The sequence below is a fragment of the Tympanuchus pallidicinctus genome, unplaced genomic scaffold (genome assembly GCF_026119805.1).
Source record: "Tympanuchus pallidicinctus isolate F22 unplaced genomic scaffold, pur_lepc_1.0 scaffold19, whole genome shotgun sequence".
NCBI lineage: Eukaryota > Metazoa > Chordata > Aves > Galliformes > Phasianidae > Tympanuchus > Tympanuchus pallidicinctus.
The window spans coordinates 10,032,835-10,057,338 of record NW_026294710.1 but is presented as its reverse complement, the minus strand read 5'-3'; the positions used below and the strand labels follow the sequence as shown (position 1 = coordinate 10,057,338).

Genomic DNA, 24,504 nt, shown 5'->3' with positions numbered 1-24,504 from the left:
CATGCATCTGTTGAAGCCAGCAGCTGTTTGGAGGGACAACTGCTGCCAACCTTATATTGTTTTTCTCACCTACAGTTTTTTCTTTTGCCTATGGGAGTCTAAGATAACTGAGCTCTGGCTGCAGGAGGTGACAGCATTGCACCTTAAGCCCAGGGGTTTGGGTTCTGAATGAAGAACAAATAAATGGAGGGAGAGAGCTAGAAAGCCAGAGTTCGAGGTTATCTTTGTGTGTACTTTCACTGATTTAGGTACTCTCTGCAGCTCCACTGCCACCCTTTCTAATGTTATAATCAGGTAAAATCCAGTCCCATGTTGTTTTTGTTTTTTAATGGAATGTATTGTGAGCCAGGGGAAGGAAAGCATGCAAACATGCCCTCGCTCAGAATAGCTGCAATAATTTTAAGTATCACAACTAAGAAATGTCTGAAGGGGAAGTCTGCTGAGAAGGCCAATGGAGAGGGAATTACTGGACCTGAGTGGTATGGGGTCAAACTTGCTGAGGGAAGGGGGACACAGGGCTGCATAGGGGAGGGAAGCAGTTGAGTTATGTTGTGGATTTGGTGTTGGAGAATATCGGCCATTGAGACAGCTTTGATTTACCTTGAAATCCCCACAATTCCTCTTACAGCATAGCAGTGTCTGAGAGATACTGACATGAGAAAACACTACAGAGGCAGGTTTCAGACCTCAGGAGGAGCAATATATATGTGAGCATCTACTCTTGTTAGTCCAGCTTTGTTCAATGACTAGCATCAGAAGACTAAGCAATGTGAAATTGTTAGCATCACTCACTAGAACAGAAACATGCCAAGCAAATTTGACTTAGTCCATTGAAATCACTGGGAGGGCTGCAGCTGTACTAAAATGTAGAACGTGACCCTGGAGCCTGGCAGTCAAAGAGCAAGTGAGGCAAGCCTGCTTACGGTTTCTTTTGCCCTCTGGGGAATCGTTTCCACGTTTGCAAAATGATTCTAATGTTCTTTCAGATCTGAAAAAATAGTGTATTGCATGCACTCCTTGGAAGCAGTTATGCAGGGGGCAGGGCTCCCAACTCAGCATTTCCTATGTTCATGTTATGTTCCAGGAGGGGTACAGTACCATCACTCTTGACTCACAGAGCTTAGGAGGAGGGGGATTAACTAGTTTCAGTAGTTTGACCTCGCAGGTCATACAAATGCATCCTGTTATGCCGAAAGTGTGGAAGATAATTTGGTGTGAATTTTTCTTCCTCATGATGTCCAGTTATGGTATAAAGTACTCGAAAGACAGAGGGTCCATCACATACCATGACAGACTGTTAGAGTGATCAGTTACTCTTGCTATTAAAAATGTGCATTCTAGGGTGTTTCCACTTTGAATTTGTCTGACTTTAGCTTCCAGAAGGTAGCTCTCCCTATACAGTCCTCTCATTGATTAAAGAGTCTGGTGGGGTCCTATGCCTTCTCCCTCTAGAGTTATTTATATGTTTATCAAATTGACTTTCAATCATCTCGTGATAAACTAAACAGACTAACTATTTCAGATTTTGCACTGCAACACATTATCCCTAATTTTGAAAGCATTTAAAATTTTATTTGCTTGTTTGTTTTTTCTTTTCTTTTTTTTCCATGAATGAAAAATGCAAAAGCAGGACTGTATTTAGTATTGGAACAACCTTCTTGCCTCTGATACACAGGTTTCATTCTACACATTACTTTCACCTGTAAATCCATCTGCCTGCAGACTTTATTAGCACCTTTTTGCACATAGTGGAAGCTCCTGATAAATGGTGGGTCCACTCCAGCCTTCAGATTTCTTCTCTTTGGGACACATTTCTACCTTTTGAAAGCAGTGCTGGAGCTCCTTGACTTGGAGTTGGCTTGGGATCACCAGCAGACCCACTTGTGCTGCTTCCAGGCTTACCACTCAGTCTCATAAGCCAATTTTAATACTGTTTCTTTTCTGCAGATTGCTGATAAAAACGTGACTCAGTGCCGTGGCAGGCAGAACTGCTTCCATCTCCCCTGCTTGGCGGTGATCTCCCACTGACAGCTCTGTTTGAGATCAGTTTCTCACGCATTTCTTAATCCGTTTAAGCTGTGCTTTACTGGTATTGTGTGGTGCTACCTTTTTTTTCTTTTTGTCAGAACGACATGCCAAACTTAGTTAATTGTTTTGGAAAGCTGAAGTCTATTATACCCACACAGTCACCTTTATCAGGTGACTTGTAATCCTTTTAAAGAATGGAGTGAGGTCTGTTTGCCCAGACTTACACAATGGTTTTGGTATTAGTACTGTAGCTCTCTTTAATTTTTCATGAAACGAATTTGTGTCAGCTTTATTGCATAGATGTATGGATGTATGCAGCTGCATGTGTCTACCTAACAGTACATTGCAACACCCTTTGTGACTGAGGCTGGTTCCCTATACAACCCACAACAAAACTTCTTCAATTTTTTTTTTTTTTCACAGACAGGCAAAAGATCAAATATGTTCTTTCCAATGTGCATTGCTTTGTCAGTCGGTGTGTTACACCCAAGCTGCTATTTGAAAGGGTTAATAGGACAGGGAGGCATTAATATCAGGGAGCAGGAGGTGATTGTCCCCCTCTACTCAGCTCTTTTGAGGCCTCATCTGCAGTACTGCATCCAGGCCTGGGGCTCCCAGCTCAGGAAGAGTGTGGAGCTTTTGGAGAGGATCCAGAGGAGGGCACTAAGATGATCAGAGGGCTGGAGCACCTCTCCTGTGAGGAATGGTTGAGGGAACTGGGCTTGTTTAGCTTGGAGAAGAGAAGGCTCCAGGGAGACCTCATTGTGGCCTTCCAGTACCTGAAGGGAGCACATAAACAGGATGGGGAACGGCTGTTTAATAGAGTGGACAGTGATAGGACAAGGGAGAATGGTTTTAAACTAAGATAAGGGAGGTTTAGGTTAGATATTAGGGGGAAGTATTTCACCCAGAGGGTGATGACACACTGGAACAGGTTGCCCAAGGAGTCTGTGGATGCCCCATCCCTGGAGGCATTCAAGGCCAGGCTGGATGTGGCTCTGGGCAGCCTGGTCTGCTGGTTGGTGACCCTGCACACAGCAGGGGGTTGGAACTGGATGAGCATTGTGTTCCCTTTCAACCTGGGCCATTCTATGATTCTCTGATCCTATGATTCTATGATTCTATGATTCCATGACAGCTTGCAGTTGGAGAGGGTTGCAAGGATGTGCTTTATGGCAGCGATGTCCAAAACTGATCAATTGATTGTGGAAAAAAATTTTGAAAATTGCCGATGTGATTCAACAGCCATAGTTTTATTTTCCAAAAAAGTATATACATCTAAGGAACTATTCAATAGAGATATTGTCTCCAAAAAGAAAGTATCAAATGCTTAAACAAAGTGTCCCTGAGGCCAGGGCTGGGTGGTGGTCACCAAGGGTACATCTAAGCAGGAGGATTAATCTCTGAAGCAAGAGAGGATGACAAGTGAAACGGTACACTCAAAACAGTTAGGTTGCTCTAAAAGTAATGCCTTCAGTTTTTTCTTTGGAAACTACAACAGGTGGAAAGAGCATAACACTATTTGATAGAGCAAATTCTCAGCCACAAAACATTTTTCGACATAGTCACACTATTAGCTATGCATTTTAATCAGCAATGAAAAAGAGCTTGCATGTCATGCTCATAATAATCTGCACCAGCAGATGTGTCCCTCTGTTACACGGCTGCTATGATTGCATCATTGCTAGGAAAATGTTGCCCACCCAGTCCATCTTTCATTGGCTTAAACAGATGGAAGTCAGAAGGTGCCAAATCCAGACTATATGGTGGATGTAGATGACAGTCCAGACAAGATTGGCAATGTGCTCCATAGTCTTCAAATTGAAATGGGATCTGGTGTTTTATTGTGTTGCAAGAGAAAGACTGTCTTCTTCTCTGGTCTGACTGTGGAAGTTTGAGCCTCCAGCTTAGTCAGTGTTGTGACGTAGTGGTCAGAGTGGATGGTTTGTTTGAGTTCCAGGAAATACAGCAGGATTACCCCTTTCCCCCTTTTCTATCCCAAAAGACAATGCACATCACTTTACCCGTTGAGGGCTGCATCTTGAACTTCTTCTTTGATGAGGAATTCACATATCACCCCTCTGTGAACAGCAGTTTGGACTCTTGCTTGCAGTGGTGACACCACAACTTCTCACCAGTAATTATGTGATCGGGGGCACTGTCACTTGCAGCCTCATAAGTCCTGACAAAGTTGTGTATGGTGTTCTTTCTGCTCCTATATGAGGACTCATGGGACCCACTTGACACAAACTGTGATGCTTAATGTTTCCACCGTTGTTTCCAACTCACTGAAGCCATTGTGAGTGGCATCTAATCTCTGGGATCCCTCTTGGCAAGGGTACAGTGTGCTCTCCTCCAGCTGAGATAGACTCCTGAAATGATGTTGCTGAGACAGCTCTTGGTCTCCCTGCCTGCTGGAAGTGCAAGCTGTAGAAGAGAACATCTCAGTGCTTGGCCCACGGAGTCTTTCCTCCCCACCCCCCTGCTACCAACCACCTGGAATGGGACCAAGTGGTGCATCTGTTTCAATGTCGAAAGTGGTTCTTGTTGCTATTAACCACGTTCAGCCCCAGATTGAACCTGGCAACCAGCTGGCATGCTCAGAGCTAGTTTGCTTGCAGATGTACGTGTTTTGACAGGAAGCGCTGCAGCCTTTGAAATGTGATGCTTAGAAAATATAAAGAAGGTAATTTCCCACCTAAAAAGGCTCATCTCTCACATGGGAGGTGAGCCATGGATAGGCAGTGTAGTCTGCAGCAGCCAGTTTGATTTCTTGAACACTTTTTTACTCTCTCTAAAATGATCAAGCTGCAAGGAGTTAAAAGATCTTCGTTCAGCTAAAGTAATAATCTCTGATCTACATCAGTACAATTGAGGAGGCTCTGCTGCCTGCTGCACCTTCTTCATGGTAGCAAGATTCTCTTGATTACTGTCTTCTTATTCAAAATTCACAAATCTGGATGTGTGGTTATGCAGCACTCAGTTCCTTGCAATTGAACTTTCTTTAAAAAACGCTGGAGCTGTTCAAGGATCTGAATGTCATAAAAGAGCTTGCTTTTTTATTTCCCTTCCTAATAGTTTCTTTCTGGAACCTTCAAGAGAAAAATAAGGCAGGATTTATCAACAGTGCTAAAGCAGTGAGTAGGGACACCAAATGCAAATGTAAAAAGCTGTACAGACGGTGGTCTCACTTCAGACAGACATGTAGGAAAGTGCTTGCTGCTTTTCTCTGGGTGCCTGAAGAATGCATACATCCCAGCACCAGCTCTGCTGGCTCTTTCCTTCTTGGTGTGTCACTCATGAGTGATGGGTTAGGAGAACAGGTTTGTTGACTTGATTTTCACTAGTTGAGATTGAGAGCATGTCAATATGACCAAGAAGAGATAATGGCCCTTTGGCAGAGCTTTCAATCAAAATGGACCTTTTATCTGCATTCCACTGTTGCCTGTCAAGGGCAATTACACAAAGAAATGCATTGGGAACCAGCTCAGAAACAGGAGCCTGAGCTGGAGGTTGGATTTGGGTAGAAATTGCTGTTATGCAGCCACATCTTTATCAGAGTACTTAACAGTCAAACAAGTTTTTCTGCAGTTAGATAAACGTCAGCACATCCATAAAACCACATATGCTGCAGCTTCAGCTGGTGTGAGTTGTTTTGGGACAGTTTCACCACTTCGGCTAGCAGTCCGACAGCTTCTCAGACTGTGAGTTTTGTGTCTCGTAAAGTGAGTTTATGGAACGTCTGCCACTGCACAATGTAGCACACATGAAATATTCAGTAAGAGTTCCCAGCATTTCTTGGGCTGAGTTTTGTGATTTGCTCTGAGTCCCACTTTGGCTAGACTGGCAGAGTTGAGTTTATAAACCCAGCAACACAAGAGATAAATGCTGCAGAAAGTGCTCATTTGGTTTCCATCCAGGGCATTCAGTCTCAGAGAGGATGTGATGCAGTGCAGGGCTGGAAAAGAGTGGGATTATCACTTTGTGAATATGTTTTCTAAATTATACTTCCCTAGTTACATATGTTTAACTACTCTCTTTGCTATCCTGGTAACAAGTATATGTTTTCTCAGCATCCTAATAGCACCACAGTCAACCTAATTTCTTAGATGTGGGTTATTTGGTGGTCTTGACTGATCTATAGGATGAAAGGTAATGGCTTTAAGTTGCAGTAGGGGTGGTTCAGGTTGGATATATTCTCAGAAAGAATGGTGAGGCATTGGAACAGGCTGCCCAGGGACGTGATGGAGTCCTACCCATGGAGGTGTTCAAGAAAGGAGTAGATGTTGCATTGAGTGACACGGTTTAGTGGGCATGGTTGGTGGTAATGGGTTGGTTGGGCTAGATGACTCTACTGCTCTTTTCCATCCTTAAAGATTCTATGATCAGGCAGGATGTTCAAGGGTTTCTTTGCAGTCCGTGAGAAATGCAGAGAGTTGTGGATTAGGTTTTCAGCTCTCAGCCTACATTTGTAGTGTCATGTTATGCTCAATGAGATGCTGTGTTTCTTAGCTACCATAAAGGTGGGTAATATGAGTCTGCTCTGTCTCTCAGGTGCCAGTAATTTTAACTGAGTTCAAAGTGTAGCAAGTAAGTGAATGAGAGTGAGAAAAACTCTATTACAAGCCTTCACTTTCACAAATTGCTTTTGAGAACAGTTTGTGGCTAGAGATTTCATTTCTAAATCTTGTTTTGCCAGTGGAGACAAGCTGTGAATCATAAGGAGCTGTGCCATAAGCTTTGAGCCATAAGGAGATTTGGTTCCAGTGCCACCATACTGGTGAAAAAGTAGGCACGGGAGAGCATCTGAATTTTGTAGCCTTTGTTGAGGATTCACCTATTGTGTTCCTGAGATCTGGACATTCTCATTTGCTTCCCATCAGTTCACTCTTAATTAATTAAGTGGCAAAGAACTAATGGAAATTAATTGGGATTTTTTTTTTTTTTTCCGTTAATATGTTGGTAATGATTGTCTCCCTAGCTTTCTCCTGTGCCTCTGGCGAATACTTGGAGATGAAGAACCAGGTGTGCAGCAAATGTGCTGAGGGAACCTATTCGCTGGGCAGTGGGATCAAGTTTGATGAGTGGGACGAGCTGCCAGCAGGATTTTCCAATGTGGCGACATTCATGGATACAGCAGTGGGCTCAGTTGAGAATAAAGCCAACAGCTGCAACAAGTAAGAAGTTCTGTGAGTGCCTGGGTTATGCAGCAATGATGAGCCTGTGCTTAAAATAAGGCCCACATGCTGCAGGTCTTTTCTCAGCTCTTAGTGTGCATTTGGAAGAGGGGTCCTACCTTGGGTGCAGGTGCGGTGTAGACACAGCTGGTGTGAGAGAGGATTTTGCCTTGCATGAATTTTGGGAGTGCTTTAAATGTCATTTATCCTGTAGTAAGCGGTTGATCCACTAGTGAAGTGGTGTGACCTTTTCAAGGTGTTCTCTTGAGAACGGTATTTAGAGTCCTGAAGATTTGGAAAGCTCAGCTCCATAAACACACAGGGAAATTATTTGTCTATCTGAAGTGAAAATCCATACCAAACCACACAATGCAGTGGGAAGGATAGGTGTAGGGAATTCTGCAGACACTGCAAAGTCCTGCTCTGGTTACCTTGTCCCTCTCAGCTGCACGAAGTCAGCTAAATGATTTGCCTAAGCTCTCCAAGAGGGCAAACAGCCCCAGTAATGTCAAGACTGTGAAGGAAAATTTTTAGCCATTTTTTTGCTGTAATTATGGTCTCCTTGGACTCATCAGCAAATCGTGAGCCTAAGACCAGCCTGGGGATTTGCTCTTTTGTAGCTGGAAAGCTCCAAAGCTATGGTATAGTAAATGTGGCTAAAAGGTACTTTCACAGCCTATTTAGAGACCCACAATTGCTGCAGAAGGCTGTTTCTGAACATGACTGAAAGTGTGTTGGACTGCTTGCTAAAAAACCTTTTCTGTGCAGATTGGGTCCTAAATTTCAATGGCATACCTGTCCCCATACACAGTTTTAATGATAAATATTATTTTAAAGTGAAAAATAAAAGACTCCTCAGTAATAAAGCTATAAATCCACTGCATTTAGCTACAGTGGGACTTGGGGTTCTTTATTGTGTTAATACATTTTTGTATTGTATTGTAAGAAAAGTCTCCTCGGTGCCTATGATCTGAGCTGAGGCTTGTTTTGTTTGTACTTATCAGTTCTTCATGGACACCACGAGGGAATTACATCGAGTCAAACAGGGATGATTGTACTGTTTCTCTCATCTACGCCGTGCACCTGAAGAAGTCTGGTTCTGTCTTCTTTGAGTATCAATACATTGACAACAACATCTTCTTTGAATTTTTCGTAAGACCTTTTTTATGATGAACCCAACCTTGCATTTTTCAATCTGGAAAAGAGCAGCAAAACTAGCTTTTTCATAGTTCTAAAATAGGAGCAGCCTGGCTGGGCTTCCACCGTGCTGGATCCAAATTACTGAAATAATCTGGTGGGACCTGTGTGGGAAAGGCATCCTGCTCTTCCCATGTGGATGGACTGGTTGGGGTATGGGAAACCAGGAGGTTCGTAGCACTGGGCTATGTGGTGCAGTGTAGTTGCCCCAGTCTGCCCTTCTTCATGGGGAGGAAGTAACAAATATGCATTCTGTTGTCAGATGAATATGACAAGATCATGAATTCTAGATCCAGATCATCATCCTTCAACATCCTTAAGTGACTGGCTGGCTTGAGAGGTGGGCCTGTGCAAACCTCAAAGCCAAGTACAATGTTCTGCATCTGGATCAGGGCAGTCCCAAGCATAAGTACAAACTGGGTGATGAGTAGACTGGAAAGGTGCCTGCACTTCTGGTCTGAGGGTAAAAGGAGATGTCCTCCAATATGGAATGCAAGTGTGAATACTTCTTGTTAAATACTCGGTGCTTCCCTTTCCAGGCCTTTCTACATAATAAAGCCCTTTGATTCTTGTAAAAAGATAATGTATTATGTCCATTTTCCATATAGGAAGTCAGACACAAAATGCTGAGACTGTGTAAGATAATTGGATCTCTGCCTTCTATTTAGGTGCTTCTCCCCATTTTGCTTCAGTGCAGTGGGTCTAGATGAGAATTAAGTGTGAAGATATGGAGTTATATGACTTACTTCAGGCAAGATGTGGAGTAACTTTGAGGAAGAGTCTTGACCTCAGACCTACTGAATTTCAGCTGAAAGTATTGAAATGACCTTTCTCCCTGCTGGAAGAAAGGCTGAGTATTTGAACTCATGCCTAAAAGGCACTTAGTACCTTTTAGAGAAGATAGCTATGAGAAGAAATGAGTGGAAAGCTTTGAGGCCGCATGCCAATCCCTGTTGTTATCCTGCCTGGATTTGGGGACCCACAGCCACTAGATTTCAGAGAACTTGGGACTTTTAGGGCTTGGAAGCAGCCAAGACAATATGAACAGCATCCAAATCTGACCAGACGGTGAGAGGGTATGGCTCTCCTGCCCTTTTTTTCATCTGCATCAGGAATGCTATCAGTGGAGGCTGATAGCAAGTTTTGAGTTTTTTTCCCCCTGTAAATAATGCAGCTGCTGTCCTAAATATGTAGCAACAGGAGCAAAGCTGAATCTTATCATTCCCAGCCAGCAATCATTAGGCTGACTGAGAGACATATCTGATTGTCGTCACTGATCTTGTGTTTTTAATTAACAGATACAGAATGACCAGTGCAAAGAGATGGAATCCACAGCAGACAAATGGGTGAAGCTGACAGACAATGGGGAATGGGGCTCTCATTCTGTAAGTAAAAATTTGTTGACAAATATATATTTTTTTCATTTATCAATGACTGTAATTTATTTTGAACATGCAAGGATCAGATCCTGTTAATACATGTGAAGCACAACTTGTCTGCTACTGAGGGCAAGGCCACTACGATCTCTAAGGAGCTGATCCCGAAGCAAAGGATAGACGTGCAAGAATTTCTATTGATTTCCCTTAATCAAGTGCTGTATTTATGAAGCTGAACAGATTTTTGCAAATCCACATGCCGTGGTCACTTGACATGATGGTAATTGAAATCTTGTGCAACATTTGTTTGCTCATAAGACCCTGCCATGCAGCCATACGCACAGCCAGGCAGGGCTGGCTTTTTGTTCCTAAGTGCATGCAGCCAGCTTGTGCTTTCCAACTTACCCTGCTAAAAAGCAAGCTGCAAACACTGAGGTGGCTCCTGTAGCAAACATGAGTGCCCACGTTGGGAACAGCAGCCTTTTCCTTGGCCTAAGGCCCAGCCAGCTGAGCTCGCTTAGTGCACAGACCACGTGCAGACTTAGTAGCTCATACTAATGCCTGATTTTCACTAGACCCTCATAGCCCAATTCCCAGAGCCATGATAGCAAAGGCACATTGTAGATGACGTGATGCCAGAACAAGAGGGCTTTTTATTGGCGTGGAGAACACTCTGCTCTGTTTTCTGTTGTCTGCTTATCTTCCTGGAGGATAAACTGTGTTCCTGAGCCAGCTCTAGTTGGCAGCGCCTGGTACCTCAGGTGCAAGCCTCCCATGAGTCATGTTTGGAAGTGAGAAAGCTGGATCAGAAGGGGTGAGTGACACAGACTGAGGAGTGGGTCGGGGGCCAGGCCATTGGCTTAAGTGAACCAGAAGATATAGACTGAATCTGAATGGGAGATGGTGCTGTTTGAGCTCACTGTCTAGAACGTGCACATGCCTCCACTGACTGTGAGGGTGGCTTGAATGCCTGGCTGAAATGTAGACGTGAGCCAGATGAGATGGCTGTTCTGGCTCCCCTTGAGGCTTGAGGTTTTGTCTGTGCTGCAAATCCTGCCAGCTTCTCTGGACACAGTATTCCATTCACTGCAGCCTTTGTTTTCAGCATGCTAGGTCTGTTACATCTCAACATCTCTATACCACACAGCATGATGTTTGGTTCATGTGGTCCAACTTTGGCTGTTACCTGGGTAACCTAGCTCTCCCCTGGATTGAAGTTGCCTGGGGAGTGGGAGATACAATGTGCTGTGTCTTCTTTTGCTGAGTTTTTGGACTGAGTGAAAAAAACTGTCCTGATAGGAGTGCACTGCACTGCTATAAATCTCAGTATCCCAGACCCTTGTGCTGGTAGAGTTTATCCCTTCTCTTGGGTGAGGATTGTCATACAAAGATACAGCACCTTCAAGCCAACACTTGCGCTGGCAGAAAGCAACCTGTAGAGTAGTGGTAAGTATGGTAGAACTTTTCCCAGTTCTATTTGCAACACAGTCAGAAGCAGCTCTTGGTGTTTTTCCATAAAACTGGAGCGTCAAACAGCTTTTTTATTACACCCACTTTAGCATTTTTTAAATATGTTTCCACAGCATCTGCCTAATTGTCTCTCCATTACTTCTTGTCTCACTAAGCAGCTTAGGAAAAGCTTGAGATACTGCTTGGATGCACAAAAACGGAGCAACAGAAGAGAGAAATAAGATGTTTCTTGGAGAGGGGATGCAAACTAACAGTTGTACATATTGTTGCAGGTAACCTTGAAATCAGGTAGTAATATACTATACTGGAGAACAACAGGGATTCTTATGGGGTCCAAAGTGGTAAAGCCAGTTCTGGTGAAAAACATCACAATTGAAGGTAAGAGATATTTGCCTTTTAGGTATTATCTCACTCTTTTGTCATGGTGCTTGATAAGTGCTACTTGTGTGCCCTTAACACCAAAGTGGCTTTTTTATCCCCCTTGTCCCCTTCCTCTTATTTTAATGTGCAAAAACGAAGCATGAAAACTTCACTATCAGGGAAAAGGCTGAACAATGAATTTAGCTGGTACACGAGGCCATCTACTGGAGAAGACTAGCTTGGCAAGCAGAGAGGAAAGGAGCAGGGAGGTTTTCTATCATAAAAAAGAAAGGGAAGGAGCAAAGAGATTTTCTGTTATAAAAAAGGCTATGCATATTGGTGAGCCTCTCAATAGTGAAAAATAGGCTGACACTTTTATCATAGCAAGGATGGTTAAATTACTGTTTAAATAATTCGTTTAATCTGGAATTGCTCTTTGGTGCCTTTCTCTAAGGGTAATCAAGCTTGGAGTTCTTTGTAAGGTTCTCACATGGGTCAAGACTTGCACTGAGCAAAGATTGATATCAAGATTCAGCACAACCAAAGTTTTTAGAGTACTTACAGATTGTGATTTTTAATCTATATAATGGCTTGTTCCCAGATACACAGGCTGTTAGTAGTTGGTAGAGCACACCTCTCCGTATTTTATTGTTTTACCTGCAAATTACCTTACAGGAGTTGCATATACATCTGAATGCTTCCCATGCAAGCCTGGTACTTACAGTGACAAACCTGGTTCATCTGGCTGCCAAGAGTGCCCAAGAAATACTTATTCTGAGAAAGGAGCTAAAGAGTGCACCAAATGTAAAGAAGAAATCTATTATGCAGGTACATAAATCAAATGATATTGAGTGAGTGAATATGTAAGGTGTGTTTCTGTATACAGCTGTGAGAATTATCCAACAACGAAATTTAGTGTCCAGTTGATCTGAAGAATGGAAATCAATGTGGAGCTTCCCAAAAGCTGCAGAGGACAAAACAGGCTACAATCTTGGGCAAAGCAACAAATGCTAACATGAATGGATGGAGACCTTTTTCGATCTCTAAGGGAGCCCACTTTCTGAAGGTGTGCTGTGCCCTCTCGTGGTAACTTGTGTTACTGGTCGGTGGTTCCTCTACTGACTCCATCGCTGCCTTCAGGCTTGTGTTTCTAGGAACCTCATTGCCAAATAATCTCCTGGCCCATTCCTTCCTCTCTTGTGGTTGGATGATGTGGTATCTCAAGTCTTCCCAGCTGTGGTTAGCTGCTGATCATGAAACAACATGAGCAAAATCCATTTTTTCATGGTCAAAATGTCTCCAGTTTCCTTTCTTGCAGTTATAAGAAAGTTGTTGAAGAATCAGTTACCAACCATAGCACCTGCTATAAGAGTATTTTTCTTTTTAGAAGAGGGATCCAGTGCATGTATAGAGCGTCCTCCATGCACAAACAAGGACTTTTTCCAGATCCACACTCCGTGTGATAAGGAAGGAAAAGTAAGTAAAAAGCCTGATATTATTTATAATCTCATTGAGCTTTCTGTGATGTCTGGATTTGAAAACAAGGTTTGCTATCTCAATTTTGCTTCCAGAACTGAATCTCTCTGAGGCTGCTGGTGTGCCCTTTAGCTGCTTTCTCCATCTGCATCCATTTCCATTTTATCCTTCTGTAAGAATTTGCTTGTCTCATGTCTGCTTAAAAGATCTGCTGTAATGAAATGCTAAGCTCCTTGCTTTTGTGATCAGTCTGACTGGGTCCTTGGTGCTGCCTGTGTGCTCATAAAACTAAAGTTTGGAGCACAGGCTGAAGTGGTGTCCTAAATCCTAATATTCCCTAAAACCTAATGTTGTTGTTGTCTTTCCTGGAAAAATTTAGGCTTCCGTTAATATGTTCTGTCCCAGCAGTGTTTAGGCATAATTCAGGTGCTGGCATGGCACAGGAGCACTGGATGTGTCCACATCAGTTTTGAGTGGAAGGGTGTTTAATATGTGACATGCCCCTTGGTTTTAGGGTCAAAGAAGAGTCCACAATCTGTTTGAATAACAGTATAGACATAAGCTAGTTATTGTGTTCATGTACTGTGGCACAGCCTAACTGCAGGTAATGTGCTTGCAATATGGAATGCCTCGAAAAGCCTGAACTCTCAGTAGGTTACTTCCCTCAGAATCTAATGAGTCTCTCATAGGAAGTCCTGTTGGTGGAGCAGCCTGGCTTTGTAGCTCTCCTGCCCTTTGTTCCAGCAGTTTCATAGAGATTTAGGAGGAATTTGGAAAAGAAACTGCCACTTTGGGATATGCCCACATGGGCACGTGGTCAAGCCTGTTTTACCTCTTCATGTTCCCATCTTTCTCAGATCTGCATGAGACAGGAAGTACACAAAACCTGTAGCACCTATGGGTTGTTGGCCTAATATTTGCTGCCATTGTGGACTATTTTGAGGTCTCCTGGTCAGGCAGTTCTAAAATGCAGCTGAGATGATATGCTTTAATAAAGAAAGCATCTGTGAATTTAGTCCCAGTTCTGGCAGACTCTCCAACCTGTTCTTGTCTCACTGATTCTTGCTCTTTGAACTTCTTGCAACAGTATTTAAGTGCAGCCTCCTACACATTACCCTGTAACTGCCATGGGCAATTCAAGGCTCCTAGGCAATGAGCAAACTTCCACCATTGGCTCTCTTAGTGTCTCCTCAGTGGCCCTTCCCTTCACTGAACATCATCAGAATGCAAAGTGGGTCTTTCAGCAAACACTCTTCATCTTCATGGTTAGAATAGGAACATACCAATGGCAATGGCATTGCAATGGTATAGTGGTCTACAGTTTTTGGCAAAGTTTGCTTTACTCCCCAGCTTTTTCTCTTTATGATGGAGTCCAACGAGGGCTTGATTCTGCAGCCATCTGCAGGTCAGCAGTGGCTGTGAAGCATCAGCCTAAAGGCTTATCGACCCATGGCTTTCTATAACCATCCGTGTTTTTCACTGGATGTTTGATTGTTGTCTGCACAGCATGTGTGGAAGTGGCCTTGGGAGATTCATGCACTTGTCTCCTATTGATTTTCACTCATCTTCTGCTTTGAAAATCCTGTGGTGGTCACTTTAGTCCCAGTCTTAGAAACCCTCACCACTGTGACTGCAGGCCCTGTCTGACCCCTTTCTCTCTGCTCAGTTGCAGTAGTTTTATTTTAATGAATATAGTGGGTCTGGGTTCTGGGCAACCACACAGGTACTTTGCTAGCTTCTAGTCCTTTTTTATTTTAAATGCGGATGGACACTCGTGATGCTGCTAAAATAGACAGCAATATTCCAGAAAATCCCTTGAGTATTTGGGAGCAGCAAGGGAAGACTGATCAACAAGGAATGAGGAGACAGGAGCTGAGGAGGACAGCAAGGCAAGCAGAGAGGCTGACACTGGGATGCTCTGACACTGGGAGCATTCCCACTGCACCATGTTCTCACACTTCTGGCCTCAAGGATTCCTGGTTGAGCTGCTGAGTCTGAAGAGTGGAAGAAGGCAGAGTGTGACCTCTGAACAGGTTAAATTATTAACACTTGGATTTCTCTGAAACTCAGCTAATATTCATCTTGAGATATTAAACCCTTTTAGGGATAGGCCTAAAGTCAGACGAAAATTTGAAACTCAACTCAGTGATTCATCTCACTTATGTTGCCAACAAGAGAAGATGGTGAGGCAGCATCATTATATAGGTAATGGTACAGACTTACTCGTATCAGTGTTCATAAATTACTCCTTAAGTAAAGCAGAGGGACTAGAGAGGAGTTGGGGAAGTTCCTGTTTGTTTTTGCCTTTTGCTAATTGGATGAAGATGACCATTGTGAACTTGGGTTCTTTGCAAAGAATAGGCCACTTTGCAGAAAATGCAAAGCTTATCATTTTCTGCTAACAAATGCCTTCCAGATAAAGGAACTTTATAGTGGAAAAGTTATGCCTAAGGTTGCTATGGCCAAAATGTACAGATTATTTATTAACTTGTTAGAATTAATTACATAGCATTCCACAGAAACATTTCTGTGGGAAAATTCACAAGATAAATAGTAATGCACTGTAGTAATTGTTTTAGGCTTCACATTTTTTCCTTTGCTCTTTAAGACCTGAGATCTTGAAACTGCTTGTGAATCCAGTCATTTGTGTTTCCCTGTTTTTGTCCTTATTGTCCCAGATGTGCAAGGTCTGTATTTGGCATAAAACATTGGGAATACCCTAATTCAATATACAATATACATGCACCCTTGTATGGTGCATGCAGTCCTAAAGCTTTCTAACACATGATGTGAGCTCCATGTCTTCTCATTCCAGACTCAGATCATGTACAAATGGATTGAACCCAAGATCTGCAGAGAGGATCTCCCTGATGCATTGACTCTACCTCCTTCTGGAGAGAGGAAGGAATGTCCACCCTGCAATCCTGGCTTTTACAGCAATGCCTCATCTTCCTGTACTCCTTGCCCACAGGGCACATTTTCAGACGGGACGCAGGGTAGGAGTCCTGAAAAAATGGCTTGTGTCTCCAGAAGTAACTGTCTATTTGCATGTGACTGAGTTTAATGACACATCGTCATAAGCCAGAGTTTATTTTCTTTAAAGTTCTTAGTATTTGCCAGTAGTGAGAGTATACTGACTGTCTATTTTTCCTCTGAAACCTTTTTTTGGAGTTTGCTGCTCTAAATTGACCTGTTGTGTTCTGGATACGTTTCTCAGCTGGTTTAAATATCCTAGGGGTAACTCTTCATCCGTACTTCTGTCCATGCTGTGATCTTCCCTGTGCAAATCTCATTTCAAGCACTGTTAAATGAATATTCAGCCAGCATTTTCTGAGCACAAATTCTGGGCCATTGGTTCTAAGATGTATTGACCCAGTGGTCACCTGCAGAATTTTATGGGGTCTTGTGTTCACCAGCATGCTCAGTCTTTCAACTTAAGCCACTAAAAAGGTAGTGTGGCGTGGGTCTCTTTTCTACTCTTCTAATCCTGATGGTGAGGCACTGGAACAGTTTGCCCAGAGAGGTGGTGAGTGTCCCATGCCCAGAGACATTCAAGGTCAGGCTGGACCAGGCTCAGGACAACCTGATCCAGCTCTAGGTGTCCCTGTTCTTTGCAGCTGAGTTGGACTAGATGACATTTAAAGGTTCCTTCTAACTGAAAAGATTCTGTGATACGTCTTTCATTATTTAATGACATTATTTGCTCATTATATGCTTATTATTTGAGATTTGTTTACACTGTGTGATTTCCTTTTTCCTATCCTCTCTCCCTTTAGAGTGCAAAGCCTGCCCTGCTGGGACCGAACCTGCTCTTGTCTTTGAGTACAAGTGGTGGAACATCCTACCGAGCAACATGAAGACTTCTTGCTTTAATGTTGGCAACTCAAAATGCGATGGAATGAATGGTGAGCCAAACTCCCTTCACTGTTAAGTGCCTTTCTCCTGTACTAGTTGCTGTTGTAGTGGAGCAGCCATCAAAATGGATATCCTCTTTGCTGTGAATCGCAACACAGAGTTTTCCTCCTTTAATTTCACCAGACTTGATAATTCCTGCAGGAAGCAGTCACTAAATATCTCTTTTACAGAAAAGGGCAGAAGATACAGTTTATATCAGGTTCCTCAGCAAAAAATTTATACTACCATATGCACTTGGTAGCAGACTTTCAGTTTCTGAAGGGAGTCTTTAAGAAAAAACAGGTCAGGCTCTTTAGCAGGGTCTGTTGTGATAAGACAAGTGGAAATGGTTTCAAACTGTAACAGGAGAGATTTAGACTGGATGTAAGAAAAAGGTTTTTTATAGTAAGGTTGGTGATGCACTGGAACAGGTTGTCCAGAGAAGTGGTGGTTGCACCATCCCTGGAGACATTCAGTGTCAGGCTGGACAGGGCTCTGAACAACCTGATGTAACTGTAGGTGTCCCAGTTCATTGTAGGGGAGTTGGACTGGGTGACCTATAAGGCTTCCTTCCAACCTAAATGATTTTATGATTCTGTGATACTTTGAAGCATCTGAATATCCCCATTGATAAAAACACTATTTGACTTCTCTCTAATTTATGTCCTTTCATGTTTTGTGATAACTGTGACTTTAAAAGACACACATAACTGTTTTGGAAAACATAATTGAAGTGTATGGTCATTGTTCATTTTGTTCTCAGAGCTTTCTCTTTGCACATCTGCTAAGATTACAGCAGAGAGCAGTGACAGCTCACTTGTGAAAATGGTTCTGTTCTGGGCTTCTCTCACCTCTAGTCTTCACTGAGAAATTTCACTCAGTTTGATCTGCCTTGTCAGTCTGATGCAATTCAAGCTTTGAATTATACGTGTTAAGCAGAGATGTACTGAAGTATGTGCTTTATGTTTAATGCATAGATTTATTCATCAATTTTAAGGCTGGAAGAGGTCAGATGGATCATCTCATCTGATGGAATGATCAGCACAGGTCAAGGAATTTTGATTACTTTGCTGATTCCAAATTGACATTTGCCTATGAAGTCAGCAGCTAATATAATTATTACAATTTTTCCTTCAAAAGCATTATTATACCATCCTACAGTTTTCACAAGACATCTGGTATGAAAGCACTGAACTGATTAAAAACGTATAGTAATGCAGATTTTTGTTGTTGTTGTTATGTGACCCATTTCTTAAATACCTTTTTTTTTTTGTCCTGTGAAGGTTGGGAAGTGGCTGGTGATCACATCCAGAGTGGAGCTGGAGGCTCTGACAATGACTATCTTATCTTGAACTTGCACATCCCGGGATTTAAGTAAGAAACAGGATTTTATTCAATTTATTTTTCACTTATCTCTGTGTCTTACACCTGTGTCACGTTAACCTAGGAATGAATAAAGTTTTCAGTTTTCCACTGTGAATAAACAAGCTAAACATGCCATGGAATGGATGCTGATCCCACATGACTTTGCTATTCTAGCTAGGCTGCAATGTTTATGCTTCTCCTGGAGTCAATGGAGAGATGCAGGAACCTCAGGAGGACAGGGCATCACACCTCTCCTGGACTCACAGATAGGATGAATTAACTGCTGGATGTGCTCGTATCTCTTCTTTTTCAAATGACTGACCGTAGGCTCCTAGCTCAGACCAGGTGCCTAATATTATTGTTATCATAAATGATTATTATCATTGTTTATTTTTTATTATTATTGTATTACTATAATGTTACATATCACACCTTGAATATTGTGTTCAGCTTTGGTCCCCTCACTAGAAGAAGCATATTGAGTTGCTGAAGCATGTTCAGAGAAGATCAGTAAAGCTGATGGAGGGACTGTAAAACAAGAGTTATGAGGAGCAGATGGAATTGAGAGCAGAGGGAACTGGGAGAAGAGGAAGCTGAGAGGAGACCCCATCACTCTCTACAGCTACCTGTAACGAAGTTGTAGCAAGGAGATTGTTAATCTCTTTTCTCAGGTGACAATTGATAGGATGCAAGGAAATGGTTTCAAGCTGCACCAAGAGAGGTTTTGATTAGGCATTAAGAAGAAATTCTACTTGGAGGGGAATGTCAAGCATTGGAATGAGCTGTCCAGGGAAGCAGTGGAGTCCCCATCCTTGGATGTATTTAAGTTACATGTGGAAGTATTTAAGTGGACACAGCACAAGGGGATATGGTTTAGTGATGGGACTTGGTAGGTCAGGTTGGTAGTTGTGCTTGATGATTTTGATGATCAACAAGTGGAATAGATGATTCTATGATTCTCTGACTTAGATAGGCAAGGTATGCTGTATCTCAGCTGAAGGAAGTTGCTACTTTTTATAACAGATGAGCAAACCCTAATTTTTATTTTACAATATGTCCACACAACAAAATAGATAAAAAAGAAGCAAGAAACATACTCATGGAAAAGCTCAGTGTGTCCCAGAATTGCTCTACTGAAGTAATTAGTGAGCTGTAGTCATTTCCATTGCAGGTGTTTCTGAGTATTGTTCCAGTGTAATCATGTGAAATTCTCCAAAGTGGTCCCTGCTGCTGAGTGCTAGGAGTGTCAAGGGTATTTTAAAGTGTTTAATAGATAGCACGAGAGCACCCTGGTTGTTTAATGAAACTCCTGATTGCATCTTCCACCAGTAGATGCAGTTGAATCAGTGCAAAAAGTCACTTAAAGCTACTCCTGTGTAACACATTTAAGTAATAACATTCTCTACCAATACATTCAAATTTGGGTATTGATGATAGTGAGGGAACTGTACCATAAAAAAATCACACACTTTAAAGTAGTCCTGCTGAGCTCAATAATGCAGAGCAGAGCTGCAGTGCAGGCCTATCCTCCATAGTTCTGTAAGGGCAGGTTTTATGTGATAGTATTTTGGTAGTTCCCCTGCTGTATAGAAAGCAATTGTAAGGATTGACTGCCGTGTGTCTGGAGAGCACCTTGTAAATGTTTTATTCTTCCTCTCAAATAGACCTCCGACGTCAGTGACAGGAGCATCTGGGTCAGAACTAGGACGGATCACTTTTGTTTTTGAGACCATCTGTTCAGCAGATTGTGTGCTGTATTTCATGGCGGTAAGTGAGACCCCTCTCTCCATGACTGATGACTGAGCCTGGTATTTCACATGTCACTTTAATACCTCTGCATAGGTGTGATTAGTTGCACTTGGTTTATTATGACTAAGATTAAGCATGATATTAGTTTTATATCTGGGGTGCCCTTGGAGAAAGGATTTAATTAATAGCCCAGCAAAATCCCTCCACTACTAGAATTGTGAGCTGTTGTTGATTGTTTGTTTGAGAAGAGACTATTTGTCACCAAAAAGCCAAATTTCCCTTCTTAGACTAACTGATAAATGTCTCAGTAGCTCTTGGATGGTCATGTTTTCCTCTATCAATTCCAAAGCGTTGTGTGTGGGAAGGGATGATAAGAAAAGGGAAATCAGGAAATTTAGTCTTGGTCCAGTCAGTGACTTGGGGAATAAATATGTTTCCTTCTTTTTATTAAATGTTAAATGCAATTGTAAAATCCTTTATATATATTAATGACTATATTATAAAATGCTAATATTTAGTATAGTATGACTCCACTTTTGTGGTTTTCTTAAAATAAATTATTATGACTTTTATAGGATATTAATCGAAAAAATACTAATGTGGTGGAGTCATGGGAAAGAAGTAAAGAGAAGCAATCCTACACTCATGTAATCTCCAAAAACGCTTCCTTCACCTTTACTTGGGCCTTTCAGAGAATAAATGAAGGCCAAGATGTAAGTATTGTTTTACAGCACAGCTTCCTTTGGACACTCACTGTCTGTGCTCTTACGTTCTGTTAAAGCTCACAGGCTTCTTGTAAGGGTGAGTGGCTGTTACCATATAGGTTGTTGTGGTTAAAGTGGACAGGTGGCTCAGCACTACACAGTCATTTGCTCACTCCCTTCCTGCCCTTCCCAGTGAGATGGGGAGAGAATCGGGAATAAAAAGAAGTAGAACTCCTGGACTGAGATATAACTATTGATCCAGTTAGAGAAAAGAAATAGGATAATAGTTATGATTAGTGTGTGTGTGTGTGTGTGTGTGTGTGTGTGTGTGTGTGTGTTTGTGTGAATGTATATAATCAGTGATGCACAGGTAGTTGCTCACTGCCCCCTGATTGGTGCCCAGCCAGCCCCCTGAGCAGTGAAAGAGAGAAAGGTGAACTCCTATCCACTTCAAAATGCCTTCTTCATGGTGGCATATGGCATGGAATATCCAGCTGAAGTCAGCTGTCCTAATTTTGTTCCCTCCCTGCTCCTTGGGCCTTTTGCTGAGAATGGCCTTGGCTCTGTACAACAACTACTTAGCAGCAACTATAAACATCAGTGTGTTAGCAGCATTATTTTTCTCCTAGAGCCAAAACATAGCAGAACACCAGACACTCTGAAGAAAAAACTGCATCCCAGCTGAAACTAAGACATAGGGTAACTCAGGAAGGAGTTGTGGGTAAACCACCCATGCTGGAAGTGCATGCATAAGTCAATGTCCATGTGCAATGGTGTGGTGGCACCAGGGTGGTTTCTTTGGGTCTCGTTCTAGAGCAGGCAGTTCATCAATGATGTGGCAAAGATCTACTCCATCACAGTGACTAACGCAGTGGATGGAGTCGCCTCCTCTTGCCGGGCCTGCGCGCTGGGCTCTGAGCAGTCTGGCTCATCCTGTGTGCCCTGCCCAGTGGGACACTACATCGAGAAGGAGACCAGCCAGTGCAAGGAGTGTCCAGCCAACACCTTCCTGTCCATCCACCAGGTCTACGGCAGAGAGGCCTGCATCCCATGCGGGCCTGGCAGCAAGAGCACCAAGGTATGGAAGCTGTGATTGTCTCAGTGAAGGGCAGACTGGGTAGGTTGGAACATAAGCATTCAGAGGGCCAGCTTGGCTGCTTTTACTGCAGGTATGTGCCTTGTTAGCATGGGAGTATTATTGTAACCAATGAACTCATTCTTCCAGTTACATCCTTAGTCTAATTTTTGTTTCTACATGTATGATAAAATGATAGCATCGACCACATTGGCTCAAAAAATGATCCATTTCAAGAAGCTACATTGGGATAGTGTATGAATAAAGTAAACATTTAAGTTACTTGAACCTCAAACTGTCCCAAACTCTTGCTATTTTAAACTCAGGGACTTCACCAGCTGGATGATGTTACCTTCCCTTTAGAACTTGCCTGTAAGCCTAGATAAATGTTTACCATGTGAGTATTGTTCAGCAAGGAATTGCACGGGTATTTGAACAGATCCATTCTGTTCATATTCTTCCTGTTTTCAGTTGGGTTCATATTTTGTTACTGTTTCTTAAGTTCTGCTTCTTGGGTTGGCAAGATCCAAGTGTAAGAAAGGCTGTCGTTCTGGTGTATCTACAGGGTTTTAAGCTTGGACATTGAGATCGTAAATATGCCCACTACAAAACAAAGCAACTCTACATTTTCTTGGATAGCAGAAAGGCAAGGTTAAGGAACATCAAAGCCCTACTGAGATTTGGTTGCAAGGAACTGAAGCAAGGATGGGAATTTCCTCAGGGGAAAAATGAATCACAGAAACAGGACAAATTCCCTTTTGTCCTTAGCAAGGAAAACAGTCCTGTCTGCTCCTCCTTGCTTTAATGCACAGTTGCCAGCTATATTGTTTGCTGCTGGTCCTCCATAATTTCTCATTTATGAATTCCTCTTCATCTCTGAAGGACCACTCTGCCTGCTTCAGTGACTGCTTGGTGTCATACGTCAAGGATAACCAGACCCTGAGTTACGATTTTAGCAACCTCAGCCAGGTGGGCTCCTTGATGAGTGGGCCGAGCTTCACTTCCCGTGGGACCAAGTTCTTCCACTTCTTTAACATCAGCCTGTGTGGAAATGAGGTGAGCTCAGTGGGTGTTGAGGGTTGAGTTAACCAGTGTGCAGTCCATGTTAATTCTTGGTGGGATCGCACTGAGGCAGTGTGCATCATCACTGTGCAGATGCTTTCCTCTGTACCTTGCCCCCAGTCAGATTTGGAGTGTTGCAGAGCGTATTGTCATATACAGCAGTTGACATTTTGGAGCAGTACCAGATGATTATCCCTTGAATGTCAGTGCATACAGTTTACATCAGTGTTTATCCCTGTAAAGTTAGGAAATCTCCATATACCAAAAGGTTTGCATGAGATGAGATAAACCAGTAATCATATTTCTTTAAAGAATTTTGCATAATTTTGGGCTTAAATGTGTACATACCTATCTGGATTACAGCTGATGACAGATCCATAAAGATACTGCCCTGTAGATCTCGTCTTCATTTCTCAAGCAGTTTTTCCTGGTACTACAGTACTGTCAGACCCAGAGGACCAGGTGTCTGTGTCAGGCATTTTGGAGGGGCAAGCCTGCCAAATTCCTTGATTAGGCTTTCACTGCTGCTGTTCTGAGATTCTTACATTGGTCTCAGTATGTGACATTAATGCAGTCTTGAAGGCTGTGTATCTGCTTATGGATTTAATGTAGTCGTGCTTTGAGAATATTTTATCTGGTTTAAATTCCAAATAAAGAGGTATTCTACAGTGCATTATTTACAGGCAATATGTTTTTTTTGTACAAGCCATTTTATTATGCTCTGCAAGTAAGCACTGTGCTGTCAAGATAAACAGAGAAAAGTGCTTCGTAGCACAAGTTTCTGATAAGACACATACTGGAGGTGACATCTTGTTTCTGAGTCTAAACGAGGCTTTAATCGCAACCTTCAGGATGACACAGTTTATTGCTGCAATTTGTTTCTCTTGTGATGGAAACATTGAGTTATTTCTAAGACGAATGAAGCTCATACAGTATGCAATGCCTCCCAAGCTTTTCCACATCCTATCAACAACCAACAGCTTCCCTATTTTTCCTGATTGTCTGCAGGGTAAAAAGATGGCTATTTGCACTGACAATATCACAGATGTTACCCTGAAGGACATGGTTGCAGAATCAGAAGATTTTTCCAACTTTGTGGGAGCTTTTGTCTGTCAGTCCACCATCATCCCATCAGACAGCAAGGGCTTCCGAACAGCCCTGGCTCTTCAGTCCAATAGCCTTGCTGACAGGTTCTTAGGTATGTGGTTTGTGTTTCGCATACTGCTGCAAATGAGTTATCCTAGCGCTGGTCAGCTCTTGTCTGTATTAGTATTTCTTTCCTGTGTTTGGTCTTGTGGGTCCCGTGGTGCATAAAATTTCAGCATAAAAATCTGGAGAATGTAATTAAAAGGATTTCTTCTGCTGTCATGTTTCCTGCCCATCTTGTGTAGAGCAAGACCAGTCACTGTAGCAGTCCCATTAGTCCAAGTATTCCTGCCCATGCCAAGTCCCCACTCAGGCAATTTCAGGTGTTACTGGGGCATAATTAGGTGAGGGCAGCATGAGGCAGTGTACACCATTATGTCTTTCATTGCTCTGCCTCACAAGTTCACAGAGTCTAAGGCCAGAGC

At 42.5% G+C, this 24,504-nt stretch overlaps 1 protein-coding gene across 2 annotated transcripts in view; it reads left to right on the top strand.

Annotated features, from left to right (window-relative positions):
* ELAPOR2 (endosome-lysosome associated apoptosis and autophagy regulator family member 2) overlaps nt 1-24,504 on the top strand; it is a 91,403-nt gene that overhangs the window by 53,204 nt on the left and 13,695 nt on the right. Inside the window, exons 3-16 of one of the 2 annotated variants that reach the window (XM_052681019.1) lie at nt 7,010-7,205; nt 8,210-8,357; nt 9,701-9,787; nt 11,521-11,626; nt 12,284-12,436; nt 12,999-13,084; nt 15,900-16,080; nt 16,861-16,989; nt 18,262-18,352; nt 20,008-20,110; nt 20,668-20,805; nt 21,611-21,874; nt 22,754-22,927; nt 23,942-24,131. In XM_052681019.1, the coding sequence (XP_052536979.1) occupies nt 7,010-7,205; nt 8,210-8,357; nt 9,701-9,787; nt 11,521-11,626; nt 12,284-12,436; nt 12,999-13,084; nt 15,900-16,080; nt 16,861-16,989; nt 18,262-18,352; nt 20,008-20,110; nt 20,668-20,805; nt 21,611-21,874; nt 22,754-22,927; nt 23,942-24,131 (2,046 nt within the window). Of the gene's footprint in view, nt 1-7,009; nt 7,206-8,209; nt 8,358-9,700; nt 9,788-11,520; nt 11,627-12,283; nt 12,437-12,995; nt 13,085-15,899; nt 16,081-16,860; nt 16,990-18,261; nt 18,353-20,007; nt 20,111-20,667; nt 20,806-21,610; nt 21,875-22,753; nt 22,928-23,941; nt 24,132-24,504 lie in introns of both variants that reach the window. The other variant, XM_052681018.1, reaches the window with a different exon arrangement.